This window comes from Nicrophorus vespilloides, unplaced genomic scaffold (assembly GCF_001412225.1).
Source record: "Nicrophorus vespilloides isolate i.1.1-1 unplaced genomic scaffold, Nicve_v1.0, whole genome shotgun sequence".
In the NCBI taxonomy this organism is placed as follows: Eukaryota; Metazoa; Arthropoda; class Insecta; order Coleoptera; family Silphidae; genus Nicrophorus; species Nicrophorus vespilloides.
Genome location: NW_017098211.1, coordinates 1,842 through 28,376, shown reverse-complemented (window position 1 = coordinate 28,376; position 26,535 = coordinate 1,842). Strand labels below are relative to the sequence as shown.

The 26,535-nt window shown below is 30.9% G+C and overlaps 4 protein-coding genes across 4 annotated transcripts; 3 read left to right on the top strand and 1 right to left on the bottom strand.

Annotated features, from left to right (window-relative positions):
* The first annotated feature begins 3,079 nt into the window (after positions 1 to 3,079).
* LOC108561918 (lanC-like protein 2) lies at positions 3,080 to 8,724 on the top strand. Its single transcript, XM_017920037.1, has 5 exons — positions 3,080 to 3,279; positions 5,674 to 5,841; positions 5,903 to 6,523; positions 7,931 to 8,077; positions 8,169 to 8,724. The coding sequence occupies exons 1-5, from the start codon at positions 3,181 to 3,183 to the stop codon at positions 8,349 to 8,351; spliced, it is 1,218 nt and encodes a 405-aa protein (XP_017775526.1). The 5' UTR covers positions 3,080 to 3,180; the 3' UTR covers positions 8,352 to 8,724.
* A 6,228-nt stretch (positions 8,725 to 14,952) lies between these two features.
* LOC108561917 (leukocyte surface antigen CD53-like) lies at positions 14,953 to 17,891 on the top strand. Its single transcript, XM_017920036.1, has 4 exons — positions 14,953 to 15,386; positions 16,940 to 17,125; positions 17,179 to 17,349; positions 17,401 to 17,891. Exons 1-4 carry the CDS (start codon positions 15,270 to 15,272, stop codon positions 17,767 to 17,769), a joined length of 843 nt encoding a protein of 280 aa, XP_017775525.1. The 5' UTR covers positions 14,953 to 15,269; the 3' UTR covers positions 17,770 to 17,891.
* A 1,611-nt stretch (positions 17,892 to 19,502) lies between these two features.
* Positions 19,503 to 22,311, top strand: LOC108561933 (calcium-binding protein E63-1). The gene is made up of 5 exons (XM_017920084.1): positions 19,503 to 19,718; positions 19,788 to 19,845; positions 20,093 to 20,236; positions 21,731 to 21,991; positions 22,048 to 22,311. The coding sequence occupies exons 1-5, from the start codon at positions 19,683 to 19,685 to the stop codon at positions 22,068 to 22,070; spliced, it is 522 nt and encodes a 173-aa protein (XP_017775573.1). The 5' UTR covers positions 19,503 to 19,682; the 3' UTR covers positions 22,071 to 22,311.
* Positions 22,312 to 23,569: 1,258 nt separating this feature from the next.
* Positions 23,570 to 25,187, bottom strand: LOC108561932 (magnesium transporter NIPA2; the record flags this gene model as incomplete). The annotated part of the gene is given in 4 exon segments (XM_017920083.1): positions 23,570 to 24,464; positions 24,517 to 24,659; positions 24,715 to 24,952; positions 25,012 to 25,187. Coding segments are annotated over 3 exon segments (1,026 nt in total). The 3' UTR covers positions 23,570 to 23,813.
* Between the last annotated feature and the right edge of the window lie 1,348 nt (positions 25,188 to 26,535).

Sequence of the window (26,535 nt, the reverse complement as noted above, 5' to 3'; positions counted from 1 at the left end):
AAATTCCCGACGTTTGAAATCCCGACTGTATCGAAATCTCGGCGTTCGAAATCTCGACTGTATCGAAATCCCGACAAGCATAATCCCGACTATATTAAAATCCCGACAACCATAATCCCGCCTGTATCAAAATCCCGACTATATCAAAAATGTCTTCAATAACATTTTTAAATTATTCCGAAGCGTAGTCACTTTTAAATTGTTATTAATAATAAATAACAACAATTAATAATTTGATATTAATATTTGAATATTATTTGATAATATTAAGGTTAATTATGAATAATTCAACAAAATCAAATAAATTAATAATAATGTATTGTTATTAAAAATAAAAATGTAGCACAAGTAACTACGCTCCGAAATAATTTAAACAAAAATGTTATTGTAGAAATTTTCGATATAGCCGGGATTTTGATACAGTCGGGATTTCGATAGCCGGTATTTTGGTTGTCGGGGTTTGCGATATAGACCAGTTAATTTTTGTATAGTAGATGATTATTTTTAATATTCAATAAATAATATTGATAAATTTAGTAACTATTTTTATAGTTACATAATATTGCATAAGATTTAAATAGACATTTTCAATTTTATACGTATAATTTTCATCAGATGAAATAATTACAGAATACCAGATTCGATTTTATAATAATTGATTATATTGAATAATTTATAATAATTAATTAAAACTTTTAGTTTAGTTTATATGATATTTAATAATAACAGCAAAAAAATTTTTTTTCACTTCTTTAAGACATATACAGTGTTACCTCGGTATACGGCTTTAGACTAAGTCCAAATTAATATACGTCTTGTTTCGTCGTGTCTACCAAACTTGTTAAATTCACGACACACTGGGCAAAGAGAATTTGTTTTACGGCACACCACAAATAAAAATCCCAACAATATTATATGAACTAAATTTGTTGATCCAACAAAGCCCTACGCCACACCTGAAATCTCTCGTGGCACAGTAGTGTGAATGATCAAACATTTCCGAAACACCCTGAGGTGTAGCCAGAAATAAAGTTCTTTAGACATTTTTTTAGTAACCGTGACATCTGAAGTTTCTCAACCAGGTACAAGTAAGGGAAAGAGACAAATAAGAGAAAATTAAAGTTTCTTAATGATATGTAACGGATAATGGGGGTATACGAAGTACCAATATATCTATTTATATAAAAAAATAAATATGTTTATATATTACTAATTATTAATATATCTTCTTATAGTTCACCACTTTTATAAGTTCTGTTTTTGAGAAATTCGATTCAGCTTGGGTTCACTGTATTATTTCAAAGTTAAGGGTGAACAGATTTTTTTTATGGTACATACAACTGGAATGTGTTTGTGTTTATAGCGGATACCAAAAGTATGTCTTAGAATGCTAATACCAAAAAATATTTGTGTAAATTAATGTCCATCCAGAACACACCTGCGGTAAACGCGATACGCCGGGCACGTTTTTTGTTTGGGACTAAGCCCTTCTGGCCGAGCAAGGAAATAGAATGTTTGATATGATGAGTCAATAGGAATATTTGATATATAATTGGTCTATTCAAGATTATTTTAATTTGTGTGTGAATGTTCGTCGATTTTATGAATAGATTTAATGAAAATATCTAAATTATCCAATTTATTATTTCTAAACATTCAATGGAAGGACCACATATTTGTGAGTGTGGATGGATCTCATAATTATCCTCTATATTCTCGGCAGAGTTGCACGTCATATATAGGGCTTTGAGAATTATTGAAGTGTATGACAGGAGGGAGGTAGTGATCTTTTCGGATTCAAGAGGTGCGATAAATGCAATTGAATCCACACAAAATTTGAATGGAATGCGGAAGCAGGAAATAAACCGTGGTTCTTGAGACTTGGTTTTACAAAAAAGCCAGAAGTATCGGCGCTGAGTATATTGCGGACAGAACACGACAGCTCAATTGTTCCGTATGGATCTTTTGGAATCTCCACACTGTGTTTGTGGCATGACAGCCTCTACAAATCATTTATTTTGTAATGCCCAAATAATAGTATTCATACAAACGCCCTGTAGAGTGAATTGACATCAAACAATGTAAATCTCCCAACGGTTTTATTTCATATTTTTTTTGTATATTTTACCTTTTTTGTATAGATATAACTTATATCTACTTGTTGATACTGGTACCTTTATAACAATTCGTAACATATTTTACTTACCTATCTGAGACCTTCCACATTGTTATAAGAATCGCTGGATCCCGATGTTATAAGAACTCGTGAAGAGTTCTTATATGTGTTTTGAGTAAAACTAATAATCATGCAAGGGTATAAAATATCAACGTTCATCTGTTAATTAATTATTGATAAAGTTAGTCAAATTCTTGTTTTCGAAGAGGTGCTTTTTTAAACTTCTTATTATTTATTTGGAGTTAGCTCTTTATTTCTTTCAATATTATTGGCAGGGTTATTATTATTGTTTGTGCTGATATTTGTTCAGTATATGTTTAATAATCTGGTCTTTAATTAGGAATAGAATTAGGCATACTTCCACTGCCTGTAGAAGCAAAAAAAAACAGAAGAAGTAAACTTATTATTAATTATAATAATAATATTTATTGCAATAATAAATTAGAAAATAAAAATTTCTATATAATAATAAAACAGGGCGAAAAGACTTATGTGGATAGCTCTAATAAATATTATTATTATTATAATAATAACAGATTATTAATTAAACAATAATAAGTGAAGTTTGCCTGGAAAATCATTATAACAATCAGTAGTTGAGTTTTAGAAGATTTGAAAAATAAATAACAAAACATATGATAAATTAGATATAAATATTTAAAGAAAAACTTAAATAAAATCTATAGAATAATTAAATAAAGTAATAAATGATTTAGAAATATGAACACTATAAAATATAACTGTAACTGGATGTAATTGTATCCAGCGGTACCTTTTTTATACATACATGAAAGAATTTTTTAAACTTTATGTTGTTGAGAAAAAAGTTTTAAATTTTATAGTTTAAAATGAATGATGCGCAATATTTTCTTTTTAGTAGGTTTACATTAATCGTTAGAGCCAGACAAGTGCGTCAGGTGTCATTATGTGTCATGCAGGTGCATACAAACAGTAGACGCGAGACGTGCGAGTTCCAGACAGGTGCAAACAGTTAAGTGGGAAATATGGCTGTAAGCATACACAAAATCAAGAAGAAGTTCTTCCCGAATCCATTTCCTAATTTCTCCACGGAAAATGCGAAGGATGTTATCTTCGGTGATACGGTGAGTCTTTGTCAATTTGCGCGTTGTTTACAGTTGTAGGTTATGTTGTGGTTTTGCGTAATCTCTCGAATGCATATACAAACCGCTTCCTTTTGCCGGTTTCCATGAAAATTATGAAAGTTATCAAATTCATATAAATGGCATCCGCGATGACAAGATTCCAACATTATTGATTTTATAATCATCACATTTGACGCTTGTCCTAAATACAATGTAATGATCAATTCAACAAGTTTAATGTTTACATTAAAAACAGTATATTCAATTATGCAACGTAAATTCCCATAAGAAAACCGTTAAATTTTTAATTTATGAATTTTGTAAAATTCCACATTCATTTTTATTAAATATTGTATGATTAAAACTCTTAATATGCGGAATGCATTTACATGACTCATATCGCTAAAGAATTTTCCTGGGATAGTGTGGAATTTCAATGCATAATTTAATTGGAATGTTAATAAATTACATACAGAAATATAAAATTCTAGTTTAAAATAAAATTGGTTTTTCACATTTTAACATTAATAACTACAACTGTAGTAGTTCTAGAGTAAAATTTATATATTTTGATATATAAATATAGAATTTTTACTGTTGATGTCGAACCCTGTTTATATCGATTAAAATGTAATTAGCTCAAAACTGTTAATAAAAACATTGTAATTGTAATAATTAATAGTTCAGTCAAAGGAACTTAAAATAAATAAATAACAAGTAGTTAATTTCATAGAAAGTTGGTTTTAAGTGAAATATGAATATTATCAAATAAATAATGTAAATAACAAAATTATTCGTAATTATTTACAAACGTAATAATCATATTTAAAAAGTTTAAGAGCTTATAAAGGGTGTCCCAAAATTAACGCAAGATTTGATTTAAATAGAAAACACAGTTTTTATCACAATCACAAAATCACATCATCTGAAGACTATAATCATTAATGGCGGCTCGTTCATAATATATAATAAATAAATACATAGGGATACTTGTAAATTAATAGTTACAATTATCTATTGCAAATAGTTTCTAAATTTTTGTATATTTTATAGTAAATATAGATTTTTTAAAATTTTATTGTTGCTGGCCTAATACCTCTACAAATCAACAGAGATATTTTGCATATAATTACTGAATTAATTAATAGTTTCACATGCCGGCAGGTTGAAAAAATCCGTTATAGTTTTTTTTTGTGAACTTAATTATTAATATAATATTATAATATTCCTGGCGTAAAGACATTTTTTTTAAATACGTATTTTATTTATTATGTTTCTTATAGTTTCTAAATCTAGTCGATTTTGTTCCTTGGTACAACAATGAAATGCAGAAAAATGTTGGTATACAGTTGTTTGTGTTTGTTCATTTTTTTTTATACTAATGCAATATTGAAAATTTTTAGTTGTCCGGAAAGTTAATGCTGATTTTTGCTAGGCGCCAATGGGCAATGCCTTGATATATCAGAATTGTTGTATTACTCAACTATTAACACTTATCTTTGCAAAATTCCATTAACTGAAGTAATATTTATTTTTTATTTGTTAAAAAAAACCATTATACGGTTTTTTAACAAAAAAAAATAAACATTTGGGAGGATGAAATGTTTAAGTTGCGTGAAAGAAAGGTTTATAAATTAAAATAGTGTATACCTAATTAAAAATTTATATCGAATATAAAAGTTCTGTTTTTTAATTATAGTCAAAAATCAACACAACTTTCCGGACAATCCGTTTATGAATTTACTTATTAAAAATTAGAAAAGTGCATATTTGGAACATATGAAAATTCAATCATGTATTAGTACAAATACCACATAATCAGATATCAGAGAATTTGATATGGGATATGGGAATCGTTGATAAAGTTTTGAATTAATTTGTAAAATTAAAACAACATCATTATTTCATTATATTGGTATATTATTTGTTCATAAAATATTGAAACCTTGATCTCTCTCACCTAATTGATGTACGTTGTAAGTGTATTTCACATTCAGCAAGCAGTCTTTATTACATTGCATTAGGATCATTACATCATTTTTAAACAATACAAGTTATTTTATAAGATTCTTACAGTTTTGTTTTTCTTAAAATATATTTTTGTTATCTACATTTAATTGATGTCAAAAGACCTTTTAATTATATTTTTATTGTGATTATATATAGGAATTTCGAACGTTTCAACGATTTATGTTTTTTGTAATTATATAATTTTATGTTTTTAGCAATAAATGGTAATATTATAATTAATAATAAAACAACTATTTTGAACTTTTCAAAAATCTTACGAATGTTTTCTTTGATACGCGGAATCATATAACACATTTTGAAGACCACTGATGTACATTATAGTAACGTATAATATAGTAATTTGAAAATGAATGTTTGTTTCAGGTTAGAGATAATTCAATTATAAAAACGAGCATCGAGGAGAAATGGTGCAAAACCAAAGATAGAATTAGACATGAACTGAAGCACAACGATCTAACCGTGTACACGGGCACTGCGGGTATTGCGTTGTTGTACCTGAGGAAAGCTCCGAATGATTTGGAAAACTTAAAAGTAAGTCCCTAATTTCAAAAGAAATAGTTTGCAGATTATGGAATTGCGTTGTTCTTTGCAGGAAGTCAGAAGTTTCTTGAAAACGAATTCGATCAAATCGAAACGTCGTTTAACATTTCTGTGCGGAGATGGTGGTCCTCTCACCATCGGCGCTGTGGTTTGCCATAGATTGGGGGAGCAGAACGAGTGCAAGTGTCTGATTAAGAGTCTGCTCTCTCTGAAAGCGGATGCGATCAATTCCAAATCCGATTTGCCTAGTGAATACATGTACGGCAGGACAGGATACCTGTACTGCCTTCTTTATTTGAACAAGCACATCTCGCCGCCTCCGATCGAAGGACCCACCATCAGGAATGTTATTGAGGCTATACTGAAGATCGGCCAAAGGTACTCGAAGGATGGCAACCACAAATGTCCGTTGATGTACGAGTGGCATGGGAGTAATTACTTGGGAGCCGCGCACGGTTTGACCGGCATCGTTTATTTGTTGCTTCAAGCCAAAGAACATCTGAAGGAAATTGAACTTAGCGACATCGTCAGACCTACCGTCGATTATCTGGCCACCTTACAGTACCCCAGCGGCAACTATCCTTCATCCCTGGAATCTCAAAGTGGAGACAAGTATGTGCAATGGTGCCACGGGGCTCCAGGCTTCGTTTACATGTTCAGCGCCGCATATAAGGTAAATTATAATTTGTATTATTGCATTATGAAGAATTTTTTTTTGGTTGACATAGTTATATTATAGCATCTGTCTTTTGGTTTGGTCGTTCCTAGACGACACACGCTGAATGAAACAGCTTCAAGCGAATTCAGTAAATAGGTAAATTTAGAGTCTTTTTAGGCTTTGAGTAGACATCGTTATATTGAGCTTTAATCGAGGTAGCGCTATACAAGGACTGTAGTAGTGTGTATAGATAAACTTACTTTTGAAAAAAAAAAAGAGCTTTTGGAATTTCCAAAAAGCTGATTTTCGAATTAGTACAAAAAAAAACTACAAAAATTTAAGAAAATTAAAAATACTTCCAGCATTTCTTGACCTTTTTGTTGCGCACTCAAACATATTTGTTTTAAGATATACTATAATCAAATTGCCTATAACATACAATTTTTGATCAAAGTCTTATTTCTCAAAGTGAATAAAAATGTACAAATTCGTCACATTGTCTTTAATATTTAAGGAAAGTCACATTGACTTTAATATTTAAGGAACTACAGAAAATATAAGGAAATAAAATATACACCGTACAAAACCAAATAATTGAAAGTTATTCATTTTTTATTTCGTTTAAATGAATATTTTTCTTAATGAAATAAGTTTTCAATTATAAATATATTCATATTTCAATTTGGATTTAAAACAACTTTCACTAAAATATTCATTAAAGTACTAATAAATAATCTCACAAAATACAACAAATAATTTGTTGTTATTTTTCCAAATGTATGACATACATTGTTTTGAACGAAGGACCAAGTTGTGTGGGTGAATAATAAGAACTCGGTCTGGTAGATTAAAGATGTCGGTTTATTTTACTTATTACAATTCACACTACTATTTAACTATCTCTCAACTCATATTTTTATTTGAAATCATTTAACTGTCAACTCATATTAATTCTTTTTTTGCCGTGCTTCTCTTTTTCTAGCCAAGCCTTACTTTTTTTCCGGCGCACAGTTATGCGCCCAAACATATTCACATCATGTTGCACAGTTAAACAACAACTGATAATTGTTTTGTCTTGTACACATAGTAAATGGAAATCATATTTATCAGTATAAATAAATAAACTGGAACTAATTGTAGGTCAAAGTCAATATACTTATACAGAACATTTAAAGAAAAAAAAAAGATGTTTTAATTCCTTCGATTTTGTGTACAGAATTACTTAAATATTAATTTATAAATGTGTTTATTTATATTATCCAATTTATGCTGAATAGATTTCAAATAAAATTAATCTAATTTTATCCGATAAGAATATGCATTACTCAAACGTTTTTCTCAATAAATGTACTAAACGCTTTATTAATTTCTAGTTGAATATTTGATTGCAATAAATAAGTAATTTTATAATTGTTTTAAAAGGTTTTCCAGGATCCGCACTACTTGGAACTGGCTTTAATGGCTGGTGACATAGTTTGGCAACGGGGGTTACTGCACAAGGGCTACAGCCTCTGCCACGGTGTTTCTGGCAACGCCTATTGCTTCCTACAACTTTATCAAACTACAAAGGTGAGATGATGAAAGGTTCACATACGCCTTTTTAGCTTCTACTCGAAGAACTGGTTACGATTTTACTGTAATCATCAATCATTATTTACAGGATTTGAAACATCTTTACCGAGCTCTGAAGTTCTGCGAATGGTGCATCAATTACACCAAGGAGCACGAGGAATACACGCCGGATCGGCCGGTGTCTTTGTTTGAAGGAATCTCTGGACCCATGTACCTATTGCTGGACATACAGAACCCAATGGAGGCCAAATTTCCGGGATACACCCTATAAATTGTATCTCGCACTCAATCTAAACAATAAGAATACTCGTATTTATGAAAGGAACGGCGAAAAATGAGAAAAGATAATATTGTTTTGATATAAATTTCGTTTAAAGCCTGATCGATGATTAATGTTGCACATTTTCAAAGTTGTATTTGTGCACGTAGGCAATATTAAATTATTTAAATATGAATTCGTTCGCTCGCGAAAAGTATGAATTTCTGGTGCTCATTCTTCAAATCTCACAGATGGTAAGTAACATTATGCGTGGTCAATGTCTTACAATGACATAGTCTTGAATTTTCAATGGTGTTAGATAATTGACGACGTTTTCGGTGTAATTTTCTTATAAAGTCTGATTAATTATATATTATTGTTAAATTAGGGTTCGATTGTAATCAATGTATTTTTTGTATACTTTACAAATCATTTTTCTTCTATTATAAATATTTTATTATGAAAATTCTGTAGTAAATATAAATAAATGCTGTACCATAATGTATACTTATTTTGATACGTTTTGTATTGTTCTTAAGAAATAATCTATATTTATAACTTACCTATTTTGATCAATTACATATAAACTAATATAAAAGCAAATATCATAATTATTATTTTAAACTTAAAATCAGAGCTCGAAACTTTATATTTCTATCTTATAAAGTTTTTATCTTAACCGGTCCGAGAAATATTTCTCATAAATTCGAGAAATTTATGAGAAATATTTCTCATAAAGAACGCTGTCTTAGAGCTCTCACATTTGGGAACTTTTACCTTCTTTATTCACAAAAACATCGAAATAAAAAATATACACATTTTCAACATCTTTCTTTTATGAAAATTCCATAATATATCATAATTATTTTGCAAAGATTATTTTAATTAATATAATATATTCACATTGCCAATTTCTTTTGATATTTATATTTAGTAAGTAGCGTAATTATTTTTAGTATATTATGTATATATAAAATTAAATTAATCGCAGTTGATAGTGAGTAAATTTCATATTTGTAAAATCATTTTATTCTAATTATATTTAGAATAAAAGTAGCAAAAGGTTTTTGCGTTTTTTTTTTCTACTTATTCCAATAAAATACATTTATTATATAATTGTTTAACGTTACTTCAACTCTTAATATTAAATAATATATTAACACTATTTTTTTAAATGATACAGTTTTTACTAAGATTAAAAAAAAACTATTGTTAGTGTTTAACTATATAAAGTGTAAAGAAATAAAGTAGATGTTAATTACTTTATATCTATTAGTTCATGAACACGATGAATACTGATGAAAACTTAGAAAAATAATATTATTATGTATCCGAGTTTCCATTTGGGTTCAACTTTTTCAGTTTTCTTAATAACATTTTGGATATTATTATTAATAAAATTGAATGTGGGTTTACATGAAGAGTGACAATTTATGTTGCATTATCAACATGATTATTGTTTTTACCGATTAAGAGATTATTAGTTAATACTTCCTCATTCCTTCTTTGCAATAAATTGTCGTGTCCCGGAATTAATTACTGGATTATCTCGTAGTTATGTCGTCTTAGAAGGTTTTATGAATATTTAATGCAATATTCTTAATTAGTTTTATTATACACATCAGTTTTTATTGAGAAGTTAACTATACAATCGTTGATCTCATGGATTATAAACTATAAGTTACATTCTCTTCTTAAGTTAATAATTACTTAGCAAGTGTTCTTCCCTGGACTCTCCAAGAAAGACCTTGTTCACACTTCAACTCTCCAACTAAGACTAACTTCTCAGTTCGGATTAACTAATAGTATCTTCTATCTTCGGCCCGCCAACTAAGACTAAATTATATAATACAAAAATATAACCATTTCAAAAAGGGGCTACGTGGGAGGTAAGAAAATCAAGGTTTTGACCTTGTGGAAAATACAACCTTTTCTTAGTTTTATGATCCTGTCCAAATATTTAAGGGCTGAAGAATACTGCTGAGTGTTGATAAAATAGAAGCAACTATTTGATTTACAATGTAACCGTTCTTCCGAATATTCCACAAGTTATTCTAAATAATCACCTACAAGTATTAGATAATAATAAAATGGTCGGCCGCAACAAAATGTCAATTGCAAAGGAGTTGTATACAAACATTTAATACTTATTTTTTTTATTGTATACATCAATTATAATATATTATTAAAAATATATAGTGGCGGAACTTCAAATCTTTGTACCCTCTGCAAAATATTATTCGGGCCCCTAAATCCATCGGAGTTTTTCATAAGGCATAAACAAATTCAGAGATCTTCGATAAATTTCATGGCACCTAGCAATCTTTTATTTCAAATAGAGAAAAATCATAAAGCCAACAAAGGGCCATAAAAGCCGCAAACACCATTTAGTTTTAGTATTTGAGGGCCCTAAACAAATTTTTGTTTAAGCCCCCTATAGATCTGCCGCCATTATAGTGTCGCCGCTATCGGACTATTCAAAATATTTGCTACTAATCATAAATCGAATATAAAATTTCAGTACACACATTTTATTTTACTTCACACTTATTAATTAGCTAAATGTATTGAATCGAATTGATATAGGTGTATATGTGTCATCAATTTTTTTTAGCCAATTATTAGAAACTTGCAACCTTTACAAATTTTCCCTGTCTGTAATAATTCTGCTGCATTAAAAAAAATCCTCAAGTTTGCATTCATTATAAACTTTCAATTCATTATTATTTTAATTTTAATTTTTTTCATTTCATATGTTAATATTTTCAAACAGATTCGTCATCTACAAAATGTAACATGAATGATTGCAGTGGATTATTCAGTGGCAAAACTTCAAATCTTTGAGGACTCTAAACGAATTTGCTCCAAATCACAAACTAGTAATATTATTTAATTTACTTATGTTGACAAGATTGACAAGAAACTTAAATGTATCTCTTGTAATAAGACTCTTATCCATTATTACATAGTTCATGTAGTCTGAAATTTAGTATTGGTTGGAAAACCAGTCTCTCTCAACCTAAAACTTACTTCGGACTGAAAAATATCCAACATGACTATTCCCGAAAAAAATCATTCAAACTTATCTTTTGACATATATTATTTCTACATTTCTACAGTTTTTTTTAAGAAAACATCATCTTCATTAAGTACATCCATGCTGCAATGATTTACAAATTCAATACATCTGAAGATATTTTTGATAAACGTAAAATGAATAAAGTATACTTATACAAGTAAATTTAATCGTTAATAATAGTTAGTTACATTTTTACTGCAAAACTCGTTGCATAATAAACTTCTTCTCTACAAATAATTCTTAAATATTGTTACAAACATTCATTTATGGCATATGTTTAAAATATATTATTTTTTAATTATGTATAATTTGAAAAGTAAATATTTATTTTCGACAAAATTATATAAAATCTATCTTATACATGAATTATATAAGTGGCCAAACTATAATCCGGATTTTTCCGATAAGAAGCAAATGGATTTGTATTTGATTATTGCATTTTTAAGGTTCTGATGTTGTCCCCAAATAGAAACCCCAGAAACAGATTTATTATTAAATATTGGTTGAAGAAAAAAGTTCTGAGCATTTTTTCTCTGTATTTCGACGATGAAATTAACAAAGTTAGAATTTTCGGATTTAGATCAACAACTAAACCGTTTTGTTCGACAACTTTTATCCATTTTGAAGGCAATTTCATAATTTTTCGATTGAAGAATTCCTCGTCTGTACTAGTAAAAAACTCTGCCTCTGTTGAGGCCAGTTTTTTACCAAATGCAAATGCTTGAAAAGGTGATAATCGCTTGGTACCAGGTCTGGACTATACGACGAGTACGATATAACCTCCCATCCAAGCTCTCGGAACTTCTGGCGCGTCTTTAAATCTGGTCAGTTGTTGAAAGTATAGGTTCGAATTAAGTGGACCGATGTGAGCAGCTCATAGTGTAGGATTCCCTTCCAATCTCACCAAACACATTTAACCCGGCGTTTCAGCAAAAAAATGCAGGCATCAATTCACTCCAAAAGGTTCTTTTTCGTCAATTCATGTGGTACCCATACATCGAGCTTCTTCTTGTGGCCAGCCTTATGCAAATGGTTCCAAACGGTTTTCTGGCTAATTTTCAGTTCCTGGACAATGGAATAAGTGCTCGCATGCCTGTCCGACTCGATGATTTTATCAACATTTTCGACGATTAGCCTACCAAAGCATGTCTCATCTTCGACGTCCATATTACCAGAACGGAAGCATTGGAAGCAACGCTCTGCTGTTGCATTCTATACTGTATTGGATCCATAAACAACACATTTTTTATTGGTCGCCTGCTCCGTTTTTCTCCTTGGTCGTAGTGGTACTGAAGAATATATCGAGTTTTCTATTTTTTTACTTCCATTTTGGAACGATCTAGCACACAACTGGATTCACTAAACACAAAACTATCAAAGAACTTTTTTTAAAGCGTTATGTCGCCTTTAAGTCGCAGCATAGAATGACAAGATGCAACGGATGTATACGTTGAGATATGGCTCACTAAAGCCATCATGTGAAAAACGCTCAGAATTTTTTACTTCAACTAAATTTTAATTGAACAAAATAAAAATAAATTCTAAAAATATAGTATACACAGTTTCATTTTGTGCAATTTTTTTAGTATTTTATTTGTTTCAGACTATGCGAGGAATTACTGTATTCTGTTATTATAATAAATATACTTGCATGTTGCTTATATTTGAAAATACAATGTAACACATACAATTAACATTTATTTATGAAAATTATAAAAATAAAATTTATTTTGAATTTGAATGATAGTACAATAAACGAAATAATGAATTATTGTTGTTGTAATTCTTTTATCATATGTTTTATTGCTGCATTATATTCATAATAAGCAATTTCATTTAATCAGTTTTGTATTCTGTCTTATTTTCAAATACGCAATTCACTTTTTTTTAATTAGAATGTTAGCTTATCAAAAATAACAATACTAAGAATATTTGAGGTGTTATTTTTTATAATTTCATAATAAGCAATTTCATTTAATCAGTATTATACTGCGCCTTGTTTTCGACCAAATACGCAATTCACTTTCTATAATTCAAAATGTTAAATAACATTCAAAAATAATAAAGCTAAGAATATTTGTGGTGCTATGATAATTAGATAATTATTTATATTTATAAGATTGTTATAAAATGAATTCACACATTTAATTCAACTAAGGATAAAAGACAACACTTTTTTCTTATGGAATAATTCAGTAATATAAAGAAATGTAAATAAATTTCTGATATATTGCTATTTCCTAATGGAAATCATATATAACCATGAGCATTCGCTTAACGTACGACAATTTGTATGATCTTTATGTATCTTACCAGAGGAAAATAAAGGAGAGGATAGTCCATTATTTCACTATATCAGTTTTCTTATGTAATACCGATTTGAAACCGATTTGAAATAGAAAAAATCATAGACAACAGATATAAAAATTGTTGAGAGGGTTTGAAGTGTTGGTTTTCGGAGGGCCACGTTAAGAAAGTCGTGGATACCAGTAAGTTTTACTATTTGAGGGCCCTAAAACAATTGTGGTGTTCGGCTCTTTAGACTTTCTGACTACACATATAAAGTCAATTGGATTAGTCAACGGATGAGCACAATGCTAGAGCCGTTTTATCCATTAGGTACTATACCTAGGGCCCACGACCAAACAGAATTAGAAAAAAAAAAATACATAGCTTGTTGTTAATTTGCTATGATGCCGATAATCGACCACTTGCCTCGTCTTTTACTTAACTTAAATACGTAACTGATTGCAATAAAATTAAAATATGTGACTGTAATTTTATTTTATTTCAACATTACCTATGATAACGATGTCCGCAATTTCAAGCCCTATTTAACATTAAAAATATTCCAATTTAAAGCCAACACCAGACAATTACCCGATAAAATATGGCCAACAGTTGTACTACAATAAGAAAATATCATCCAATAAAAATTTACGAATTTTTTTTTTTGTAAATAATCGAATACCAGTTTAAACCAGTTTTTGAAAAAGTAGGTTTTTGTACAAACAATAATGGCAATCATATATAACCACGAGCATTCGCTTGTTTTCTTTACAAAATAGCATTTTTTTTTTAAATCAAAATGATATTTTATTGTAATAATGTGATTGATTCAAATACTATGTATATGCTTATTTAACGTTTTAATTTCAATGAAAAAGATTAAATAATCTAGTGTTTTTAATATCATAGTTAATTAGTTACAATAACAAATGAACAATGACATTTGTTATATATCAATGTTTATTTTTTTATTTATATTGCAACGAATATCTTTAGATTAAAATAAGGCTGTTACATAGAACAATGACTAACATCATGTCCATATAGCAATGACCACTATATAAATATTATCAGTTCATAAAGAGTGAGGAACAGAGGACTAACAATATACCCACATGCTATACTTATCAATATAGCAGTAAGGTGAATAGTATGAGTCAACAGGGACAAATCATTATTTCCTTGCATTTTCTTCAACATTTATTGTTGAATTAGCACAATTGCGTTAAACATTTATCGATGGAAAGGTACGCGCATGTGTGCGGTGTTTGCGTGCACGAACTCTTTACTTGTTCGACAAACAATTAATAAGTGCGCTCCATTGTATTTGTTTGTAGCGAGTTTCCATCGGTCGCATTTTGTCGCAATTAATAATGAATTTTGATCGATATTTCCATTCGAGTACCCGCCAGCACAAATAATACATTTTTATATAGCGGCGACATTTGTCCGCGATATCGACTCGCTGTTATCAGAAACAAGATTAGAGGTTTAAGGCACAGCCTGAAAGGTATCGCCCGTTATCACAGTACCCAGTGAAATACGCGAAGGATAGCAATTGTATGCTTTTTGTACACGCATCTGGTAGAAAGAATCGCAACATCAGGATGGCTCAAGACGCCGAAGTCGGAATGAAGTGCATCAGCTACATGCTGTTCACAACCAACTTTATGTTTGCCGTGAGTAACTTTTTTACTGTTTCCGATTTTCGTTTGTTCCTATATTAGGGCCCCTCGCCTTATCTGCATATAAATATTCTCGTGTTTGCACAAACAAAGCGTTTCAAAAGTTTCGCAATAAACGCAACGTAAATCGGTTAAGGAGAATTTTAGCTACATACTTAAACATCATATTGTAGCTCGAGTGTTTTCTAGAACAATAGTAATAAATGATAGGAAAAAACATTGAAACTCAGTTCAATAATGATTAATTGAAGGTGATAACGAGTTTCAGTGTTACACGTACTAGGTGATAGTACTATTGATTTATAGATTTACTTTTTTGTATCCATTTATACTAATCAATAATTACCGCTATCACCAACGTACACGGAATTTGAAATTATAAAAAAAAATAACTACGTTCTCAAAATGATTGAATTTTCAAAATACACGAATCAATACTTCTTTATGAAAATTACATGTGCAATTCTCTGTTTTATGTTATAACAATTGAAAAGACTTAATACAGCAATACCTTGCATAGTGCCAGGAGTGGATTTAGGCATAGTCTTTATGGGCTGCTTTATTAGGTAAAATTCAAATTCTCCCAAAGAGGATATATATGTGCTATATAACAATATAAAAAATCAAAATTGCTCAATATTAGGTTATAAAACAATTGAATTATATATTTCTTATCCATTTATACTAATCAATACATGTGAACATTATCTCCAATTCAAACGGTATTCTAAATTATAAGAAAAATGTCGATGTACTCGAAAAGATTAAATAAAATTTAATATTTCGCTAGATGGTGACAACATAAAATTTATTATAAATATTTCCAAAGTACATAAATTAATTATATATAATCCATTATTTGATACTATAATTATTACAGATACATTTTAATATAAAAAAAGAAATATTGCTCAATATTACGAATTTGACAATTGATTTATCGATTAACATCGAGATGATGTTAGTTATTTTCTCGTTTGACTAGTAACAATAAATTGATATTTTTGTTATCGTACTGAGTAAATTGAAATCAATTATTGTGAAATCTGGATAAATTGAATTAGTCTAACAGTATTAGTATGTTACACAATTATACTTTGTGGTCTGTTTTTTCAATTTTATTAATTTAATTAAAAGAATGATTTGATATTATTTTAGTTTTATATTTGTTCAATTTGTAAATAATAGTGAAACAGCGTTAAACGTTTGACATCGGTTTGTTCACGGAATGGAAAATTTTGCTATCGTGTTTATAAAACTTATCTACAGCAACATTAACATAGCATTGTTTGCGTTCCAGTAATAGGTAATAATTTAACTTTACATTTATGTGCATTGTTTTATTTCGACGATAATAGTGAAATAAACATGAGACCACAAAGATATCGATTATTGCTGATACAGATACATTCTGATGATATCTATATTATCTGAACGCGACCCTATCGGATTTCCTTAATCGCAACAAAGCAATCTAAAAATATCCATCATCTCCTTATCTCTACGTGACTGATTTACAAAATTCATGTTGTTGTTTGGTTTTGCAGATGATCGGCTTCCTGCTGATTTCCGTAGGCAGCACAATCACAGCTATCTTCACGGATTTCGAGACGTTTATACTGACACAATTCAGCCCGGCCGCTCTTCTGATCGCCATCGGTGTGATCATCTTCATCGTATCGCTGTTCGGGTGTTTCGGCGCCATCAAGAAGAGCACATGCTTGATCAACACTGTAGGTCACCTCTTGGCGTTCGGAGACGATGGTTAATGTTATTTGTCTTTTAGTATGCATTCTTGCTCAGCTTGATCCTGATCTTGGAGATCTCGGCAGCCATCGCCGCATACTCGATGAGAAGTAACGTTGCCGAATATGTCGGTGACAACATGCAGACTACCATCGCCTTCTATAAGAAGCACAACTCCACCAAGGCCGAGTGGGATTACTTGCAGTCTAGGGTAATGATGATACGTTGTAGTTGATTATCGTTTTAACAATTCGTTCTTCAGTTGCAATGCTGCGGAATCAACGGCCCCGAGGATTGGAAGGAAATCTTAAACATCGAACCACCATCCAGCTGTTACAGAGGTGATATCAAAATGGAATTGAACAACTTGTACACCGGAGGATGCTTGAACCGTCTGCATTTCATCATGCACGACTGCGCCACCCTCATCGGTACTGGTGCAATCTGCGTCGCCGTCGTCCAACTTTTGGGCGTCATCTTTGGTTTCATGTTGGCCAAATCTGTGCGCCGTTTGAAGACGGAGCAGGCTTTGGAGAGGGACAACCGTCAGAGGTTCTACGCTCAGATGGCGAGGGGCACCAGCGACAAGCCAACCCCTGTCCTCTACACACCGACCGAAAGCAATGCATAGGCGGTACTGCACTTTAACTTAAACAGGAAAGGTAACACATACTAACACTATAATTAATCATTTACGTTGTGCTTTAAAAATTGTTAAAGAAGTATGTTAACTATATTTTTGACTAGAAGAAACGAAATAAATATTAAGCAGATTTTTTAAACATTTTTTTTATTTACTCTGTTTTCTCTCTCTTCTCTGTATTTTAAAATTATCTAAAAGATGGACATTATTTAATATAAAAATTCCATCTACTAATTTGACAAAAAAAAGTGATTACAATCTACTACTCAACTCAATTATTTTGTTTAATTCAGTTGTCTGGCCCCTCTTGGGTCTAGAAATTTAAGAATTTAAAAAAACAGTACCATTGTATGCGGAGAATTAGTTGTTGTAAAATACTATACACTTCTTATATGATCAATATATAAGTCAGATTTCAACATTTGTTGATTAGTCGATTAAAAAAATGAGAATATCTCTGACACTTATCTCTAGCATTGGCAGAGGCATTTTAAAAACTATACACATTGCATAACAAAATGTTCATTTATAAATTTAATAAGCAATGTTTAAAAGTTTAGAATAACATCAAAGAGCAATTTATTATTCAATTCTTAACTTAAAGTTATAACTAAAACTATATATTATTCTATCTGAAAATAAAGATCCTCGATATTTGTAGTTATTATTTCTCTTACAACGTTTAATGTAGCGGCGCTACCAAATTGCTAAACTAGGTTTATGCATAAGATCACACATAAACTCAAAGCTTCTGACTTGTGACTAATGGATGATAGGGCTCTCAAAAATCTCTACAATAATTTTTAGGATCCACACCAAAAAATAGGAATTAGGATTCAAGAATAGTTTAAAAAAACAGAAACGCCTAGAAGAATTGTGCCTAAAACCTTTCTTTACAGGCAATATTGCATATGGACCCCAAATTGTCTAGGTTTCTAGAGCCTACGACAACATTAATGTGGCCCGTGTAATATGACATAATTAAATAAATATAATAAATAATTCGAAAAATACAAATTGTACAAAAAGTTATAGTATAAAAATAAAGGAAAACAAACTATTACTGGCGATTATGTACAAAATGTATCGCAAAAATAATTTATGTTGTGCAATTATTGCATTCAAATAATATGTGTAAATAAAAACGCATTGCCAAAACTGAATGTTTATCATCAATGTAGTATAAACATGTCACAAAATATTTGGCTCAAAATGCGAAAAAAACTGTATGTTCCGTTTATGTAACATCGATGAAATGATCTACGTTGCAAACTTCTGCATAATTAGATTAAGAAGACTCACAAGTTTTGTACTTGTGTACGTACGACCGAACTAAGCAAAATGATTACTATTTTGATGTAATATACATGTATTATAGATGATGATTAATTTGATGTAGATAAGATCATATCACATCATCTTATCTCGTTTATTTATTTTTCTGTATTTCGTTGCGCTTTTCGAAAGAAGAAATAAAAAAGATCTTTCAGTTTGTGTGTGTATATGGATCAGCAAAAATACATACATGTAATACACGCACACACATATATTTTTAAAGAATTGGTAGATAGCAGGAGAGACAGGGACAGATAGAGTAGTCTGGATGCTGCGGGCGGGCACACGCATTTATAAATTTATAAACGCTTTGCGAAATCCGTCGAGCGCCTTTGCTACCCACTTTTAAATCTGTATTTTTACATGTGTGTTTGGCCCCTGCCAAAAAGCTGAGTTTTGTGGCATTGTTAGTGCTGCCACAGTAAACACATCAACAAGATGCACTTTTGAAACAACACACATCACCGTTTTTTAGTGAATTTATAACTCTGACAAAGTCGAGGTCCGCAAGGCAACTGATCTTTTCAGTGACATCAAAAAGAAAAAGACAATAACAACAATAAAAAATGAGTGCAATGGCGAAAGCTATAAACAGCAAGAAGGTATTTCTGTTAATAATGCCGTGATCGATTCCATCGGGATGTTCAATTTGTTTTGTCTTTTCCCGCCAGTGTCAGGCAGCTGTAGCCGCGGCGAGCAGGAAGGATTTCACCGAAAACGAATTGCAAGGTAAACGGCACGAACGACGCATTCCTGGATTTCTGGATCGGGACTTTTGGTTTGCGGTGGATGTGGGACTCCTCTTTGGCTAAAAATAAACAAAGTGGACTTAAATTTGTAACGCGACTGACTAAAATTAACAGCACCGACCGTCAGAAAATCGGTCGCACAATAACATGCATGTCCATACAAAATTTAACGATTCGTCTATTTCCTTTTTTCTTTTTGGTTTTGCTTCACCTTTCGCCTTCGCCAGATCTGAGGACCGCCTTCGGTCTGATAGACTCCAATCAGGATGGCAAATTGAACAAGGACGAGCTCCATCTAATGATGCAGAAGCTCGGAATCGACGTCAGGCCAAACATCTTGGAGGACCTCGTTCGAACGGCAAGCACAACAGGTAGTTTTAAACAGTTTCAACAAACAAGTTTCTATAAAACTGAGCTAAAATCTGTACAAAATGTGTACAATTGGAGGGTTAATATAACGCAATTAATCCATACCGTGTAATATGGAAAACGCGTTATAAGAAACTCATAATTAGTACCAATCAGATTAATTCGTATGGAAACCTAACTCCAATTCGTTATGCAAATCATGTCTCCTTATGATGTGAAGGAGACATGATTTGCAAATTGAGACTGTCAATGTATTATTTATCCATATTTTTGTCTTCTAATGCTTTTGAGGTAGATGTATCAATGAATGCCACCAGTTGCTCTTCATCTAAACTTTAGATTCAAGATAACTCTTTTCAAAATAGTTTTTAAACTAATTATGTAGTATTATATAGAAACAACGCAATGTTTGTTAGAAGGAAGCCGCATTATGAGAGTAACCCGGTATAAAAAGGTTTATTGTATTATGGTCGACATTTTACGATATATTGTTTTCCAAAATTGTTTGCAACTATCTAGAATGTTTCTCTTTAATACAACTTACATATCTGTAATGACGTCAGGTGGTGTCAGTATTTGCTAAACTCACAGTACAATAATACCCCGATTAACTCTGTATACGTTTCTAAAATATAAAACACTAAACGAAACAGCGTTGAACGAGGTCATTTTAATATACAGTAAATAGGTATAGGACAATATGCGACCAGAAATAAACAAGTTTTACTTAAATTCTTTAGTTATTTTTATATTAACTTGGAACTATCAAAGCTTTCAAAATTATTTTCATTAAAAATTTAGATAAAAATTAGATTTCACTTTATCTGGATGTTCGAGAGTTGTATCGTAAGTGTTAATGAGGAGGAAGAGAGTAAGTTATGCTGTTTCGCCGTAATTTTCAGTCGCCTAATTGTCGTTTTCTTTTTCTCCTATTAAATAATTTGGTCATCATCGATCGATCATCGAAAGGGTTAACATAATATTTCTTAGTTATTGCATGAACTTAAATGTTGAATGAAATGAAAATAGTATTGAATGAACTAAAAATAATATTATTAACAATATTTATTGCAATATAATTATGATTATATAATTATTTATAGAAAAAAAAATCATATAAAAAGAACCTATGAATTTACATATTTCCTACATTCATAATAAAATATTATTTTCATCTGTTATTATCTAGATTCTAACTAACATTTCAAATGACAAAAGTTTTATTACACTGGATTTAGCTATCTGCAGTAAATTTAAAGATAAGAAAATTCATCGTTATAATCCAGCAAAAGCTGTTTTTCAAAACTATATTATTTACATTTATATTATGTTAACATTTCTTAAAGCAGCTCAGACATAATAATTATTATAAATAATACAAAATTAATATTATTAACTCCAGTCAATGTGATTCAAACATTAATTATTTCATACTTTTGTTGTATCCGTAAATATGCTATTATTAATCATTTAAATTGATTGCGGTAATTCAATAGGTAACGAACTGTTGGACGAGACCGAGTTCCTGCAGTGGGTGAGAAAGATTCAGGATCTGAGGCCGGAGGAGGCGACGGACGACCACCAGAAGGACCTGATGGCGGCATTCCGCGTCTTCGATCTGGACCAGAACGGTTACATAACGCGGGACGAACTGAAAACGGCCATGGAGACCATCGGCGAACAGGTTACTGAACAGCAATTAAGCGACTTCATCACGATGGCAGACACCGACAAAGATGGTAAAATCAACTACGAAGGTACGCATTCCCTTTAAACTCACCAACAACTCTCAATTAACAAAATGGATTTTCAGAATTCGCTAGACTCCTGCTGTAACATTTAATTTATTGATTCTCCCTCGAATATTTGACCTACACAAGGTATTCATTATTGATATAATGTGTAGTTATTATTATTATTATCACAACCGGACAGAGCTAGGCACGTACTTGATCAAGGTCGATCGAGTAATTTCAAAAACATTCATTTTTATAGGTTTAGGGCTCGTGATAAGGACAGGATCGACAGGATTACGATTACTAGAATCACTTGTACAATAAATTTGTTTCTGTTTTCATACGAGTCTCTTCCTTTATTGACATCCTTCGTGCAGATCACTTCACAGGTTTAAAAAAAGTAAACAACAACTTAATATAAAATAGTCACAGCAAGTTTACTTATTGTTAAGAACTATACTGTATGGGCGTTATTATTGTAGCTGCAAACATTCATAGTAAAAATAATTATTGACTTTATACGTCAATAATTTATTTCCAATTAGAACTAATGTAAAACAGTATTGAATGTTTATTACTCCGACATGAAACTAATTAAAATAAAGTCTCAATTAAAAAAAATAATTAATATATAATAAAAAATAAATTACTAATTTGTTTCTTTTTTAATTTAATCATCTTGGCTCGTTTACCTACGCTCAGATCTAATTATCGTATATATGTCTTCAATAATTTATTTTATTTGTTTTTCGAGCCAAACACAGATTGGTCGTAAAGCACTCAACGCTTAACTAAATCAGGGAACGAAAAACAAATGCAATATTTACGGCCAAGTCCGATGATCCGAGAAAAATGCGACGACACGGATCATTTTGGCAGCGTTTCAACAAATTCAGATTCGTTTTTATATATCACTAATAAATGGACTAGATTGTGCTTCAAGCACAAACAAGATCGGCCTCACTTTCGTTTACCTCATTTCTCTGTTTACATCCTATTAAATATCATATTAACATCAAGTTTCTTAATATTTTATGTGTACAAAAAATTAAAGCATCAGGCGCTTCAATTCTTACTTCATTGTATGTAGTACGTGTTAAGAGTTTAATGTCAAAGTATTTTTTAATACTTAAGTATGACGCTTGTGTCTGAAGGATAAATTACCTATGTTCATAAATTTTGTACCTAAATTTTGAGCATTTTGTACTCCTCCAATTTATCTTATAAATAATACAAAATTAAAAGTTTTTTAACAAATTCCATTTTATGGTGATACTTTTACGTGTAATTTAATGTTTAGTACTGTCTAAATATATTTAAATGTAAATTCTACCTTCTAAAAATAATTGTAAATAAATAATCACCAGTACTAAATATACGTCAAGACTTATCTAGCAAATCATCCCCGTTTTACTAAAATTCCATTCTGCTTTGTACATTACAAATTGTATCCACTTAATATTGAAGAATATTCAAATTATTAACAATAATTATATTCAGATAATAACATGGATATTAGCACGGATAATAAACTTAAAATTTTGATTTATTATAATATTTGGTAGATTAAAATCTTGTATATTAAAGATATTAGTCAGTTTACTTAAATAATATTATATAATTTATACAACTTAATTTTATATAATTAATATAATTGGAGGGATTTAGGTATTAGTACTCTCTGATAGTATTGATAAAAATCAAACCGCAAGTTCTATTTGCTCCTTTCTATGAATTAATTTAGTTCAACTTTTAACAACCTTCATCAAAGTCTTCACCGCTTAAGTATTATCAAAAAAGACAAAGCACAAGTACGGTAATACAATTGAAGTGTGAAGAGATTTTAAATGCTCCGCGTCAGTATACTTTGATAGCCCTGATACCGATCAGATCGTAGGTTCTCATCGCTCTTATGTCTGGGCGGCAATCCGTCTTTGAAACCGTTCAACATAAAAATTGCGATTATGACAATCAGAAATCCGCACAAGTTCCCCAAAATATCTTCGCCCTCTAAACTGCTCCACTCGTTGAAAACAATGCTTGAAGCAATGATAACGAGAGTAGTAAAGAAAACATAGTAAACTGGCGTCACTACGCTAGCATCAAACAAGTCCAACGCTTTGTTCAAGTAATTCATCTGAATGATAATACAAATCACTACAGTAATAAAGAAAAGGTACATCAACCAACCATTGGAATCTTCTACTCCAGCGAAGAACTGTTTCAAGGCTAAACCAAGACCCTTGCACGAAACCACAGTCAAACTCCCAATCCCTGAACACAGTGCAATGTAAATCAAAACATTCTGATCACCATACTTTGGTCCCAAGTAAAAGCTAATCACAAACGAAAGGCTTACAATGATAACACAGTAAACAACAAATCCTGATGTCCTCAATCTTTCCATTAGCACATCCAAACTCTCCACAGTCTCCTCTTTTGGTGAATGTATCACAATCACAGTTGAACCCAATATACACAGAACACATCCCAACTAAAATATCAACAATTAGAATCTGCTACCACTACCAGTGAATATAAGTTACCTTTCCCAGCAAATTAAGATTTTCATTTAAATATTTAGAAGCCAAAATAGCTGACACCAAAACACTTAGTGCACCCAATGGTGTAACCAATGATGCAGGTGAAAAAGCATATGCTGCAAAATTGGCTAATTCCCCAGCACCCACTGCAAACAATTGAATTTATTTATTAATTAGTATACATATTTCCATATACTTTACTTGTTATTAAGCCGAGCCACCAAATCCAATCTCTCAGGTACCCAAAACCACCAGAACCTGCCCTCAAAGCCCCCCTACGGTTTAGCCTAATCAATCCAATTTTCTTTATCACAAAACTGGAACCAATAAAAGCTGTTGATGAGATTGCCAGGACAAGACCAAAGTAGAACTCATTGTTGCGGCTCAGACCAGGCTCTGTGGAGATTGTTGAGGAGAATCCTTGCATGTTCATAATTTACTGAAATTGCGCAAAAATATGTAATAAACGTAAACACAAAAAACTACAATAATATTTACAAATATAAAATTAACCTATAACATTATTTTATTGTGATAGTTGGTGATAGTAGTCAACTTGGTTGCGGTCGGATGATCAGATACGGGTTGAATATACTTAATGTATGCAATACAAACAACATTTATATCTATAAATTATTTCGAAACCAATAATAAGTTTTATTTATTAGTACGTTCTCATCATTTGGTATAGCTAATAATTGATTTGTGCAAACGCAGTTTATTAAACTTGCTTTAGTTATTTTCCATGTGCTAGATTGGTATAAATGTGTTGGTTGGTACCATTTTTGAGGGGGGATTCCCCTCTTGTTAACAAATTTTCTGTTAAAACCGTTGAGACTTAAGATCAGTTCAAAAAAGCTGAGACCGTTGGTTTTACAATGAAAATGGTCATTTAAGACCGAACCACCAAACCGTCGAGATGGAAGTTCGTCCAAAAGTAGAAGCCTTAAGGTATGTGTAAACTTTTTGTCTTGGAATATTGATACATTTTACAACGTGTTTTACGTTACCGGCATATTTTAATTAACCTCAAACACAAATTTGAAATCGTAAAGAAAATTAGTAGAATTTTATAATTAAGTTATTTCCATTAAATTTGTTGATGCTAATGTTCGAAACTCGTTAGCGATTTTTTTTGCTTCGTAATGTTGGGTTAAACCTAATGGCAGCCGCTCAGATAATTCAGTTTTGTTAACTTGTTGTGTCCAGCCACTTTATTATTAATTATTGATATATATGCTAATAAGTACTATGTGTACTGTACATCAAACAAGCCTAACGGCATTTGCAAACATCTGCATAAATCTGTAATAAATCCTCACCGACAGCAGCGCCTTGAACGTATTCGCGCCTTTTTGCATTCGGTACGTCTTGTTACATATCGGACGACACTTTTGTTATTTTAGTTAGTTCTAGTCTATACTACAATACAATGTATCTACAATACAGTATATGTATTAATAATTATTTTGTTGTGTCCAACTATTATTATTGTAATTGTTATTATTAGTATAGTGTATTAACGAACTAGAGACATCCAAAGCGTCTCTTAGTCGCATTATTATATACATAAAGATCGTTACATGTACAATCGTAATCGATCATCTTATTCATATAAACAAATGCATGGGAATTTGTCCCGGTCTTATAATAAACAATACCACCGAGGCCGATTCCCGTGGGAGCGCTTAGTCATCAATATAATCAAACCCTACTTCCGATCACAACTCCCACTCCGTATTAATAAGAATTAACTTTGTAAGTAGAATAACTATTTAGAATTAGTGTCAGTAAAACCCTCAAAGACTGACATAGTCTCAGTAAAACGTTTATATGATGAGCATAGNATATTCCACTGTGTCCAGAATTCCATCCCTGGGACACGACAAATTATTGAACTAGTCTTAAATATACTAATAAAAGATGTATATAATCATATTTAAAAATTAATAAACTATTTCAAAAGGATAGGTCTTTCCACTCAGAAAATAATAATATATGCATATACAGAAATAAGAAATT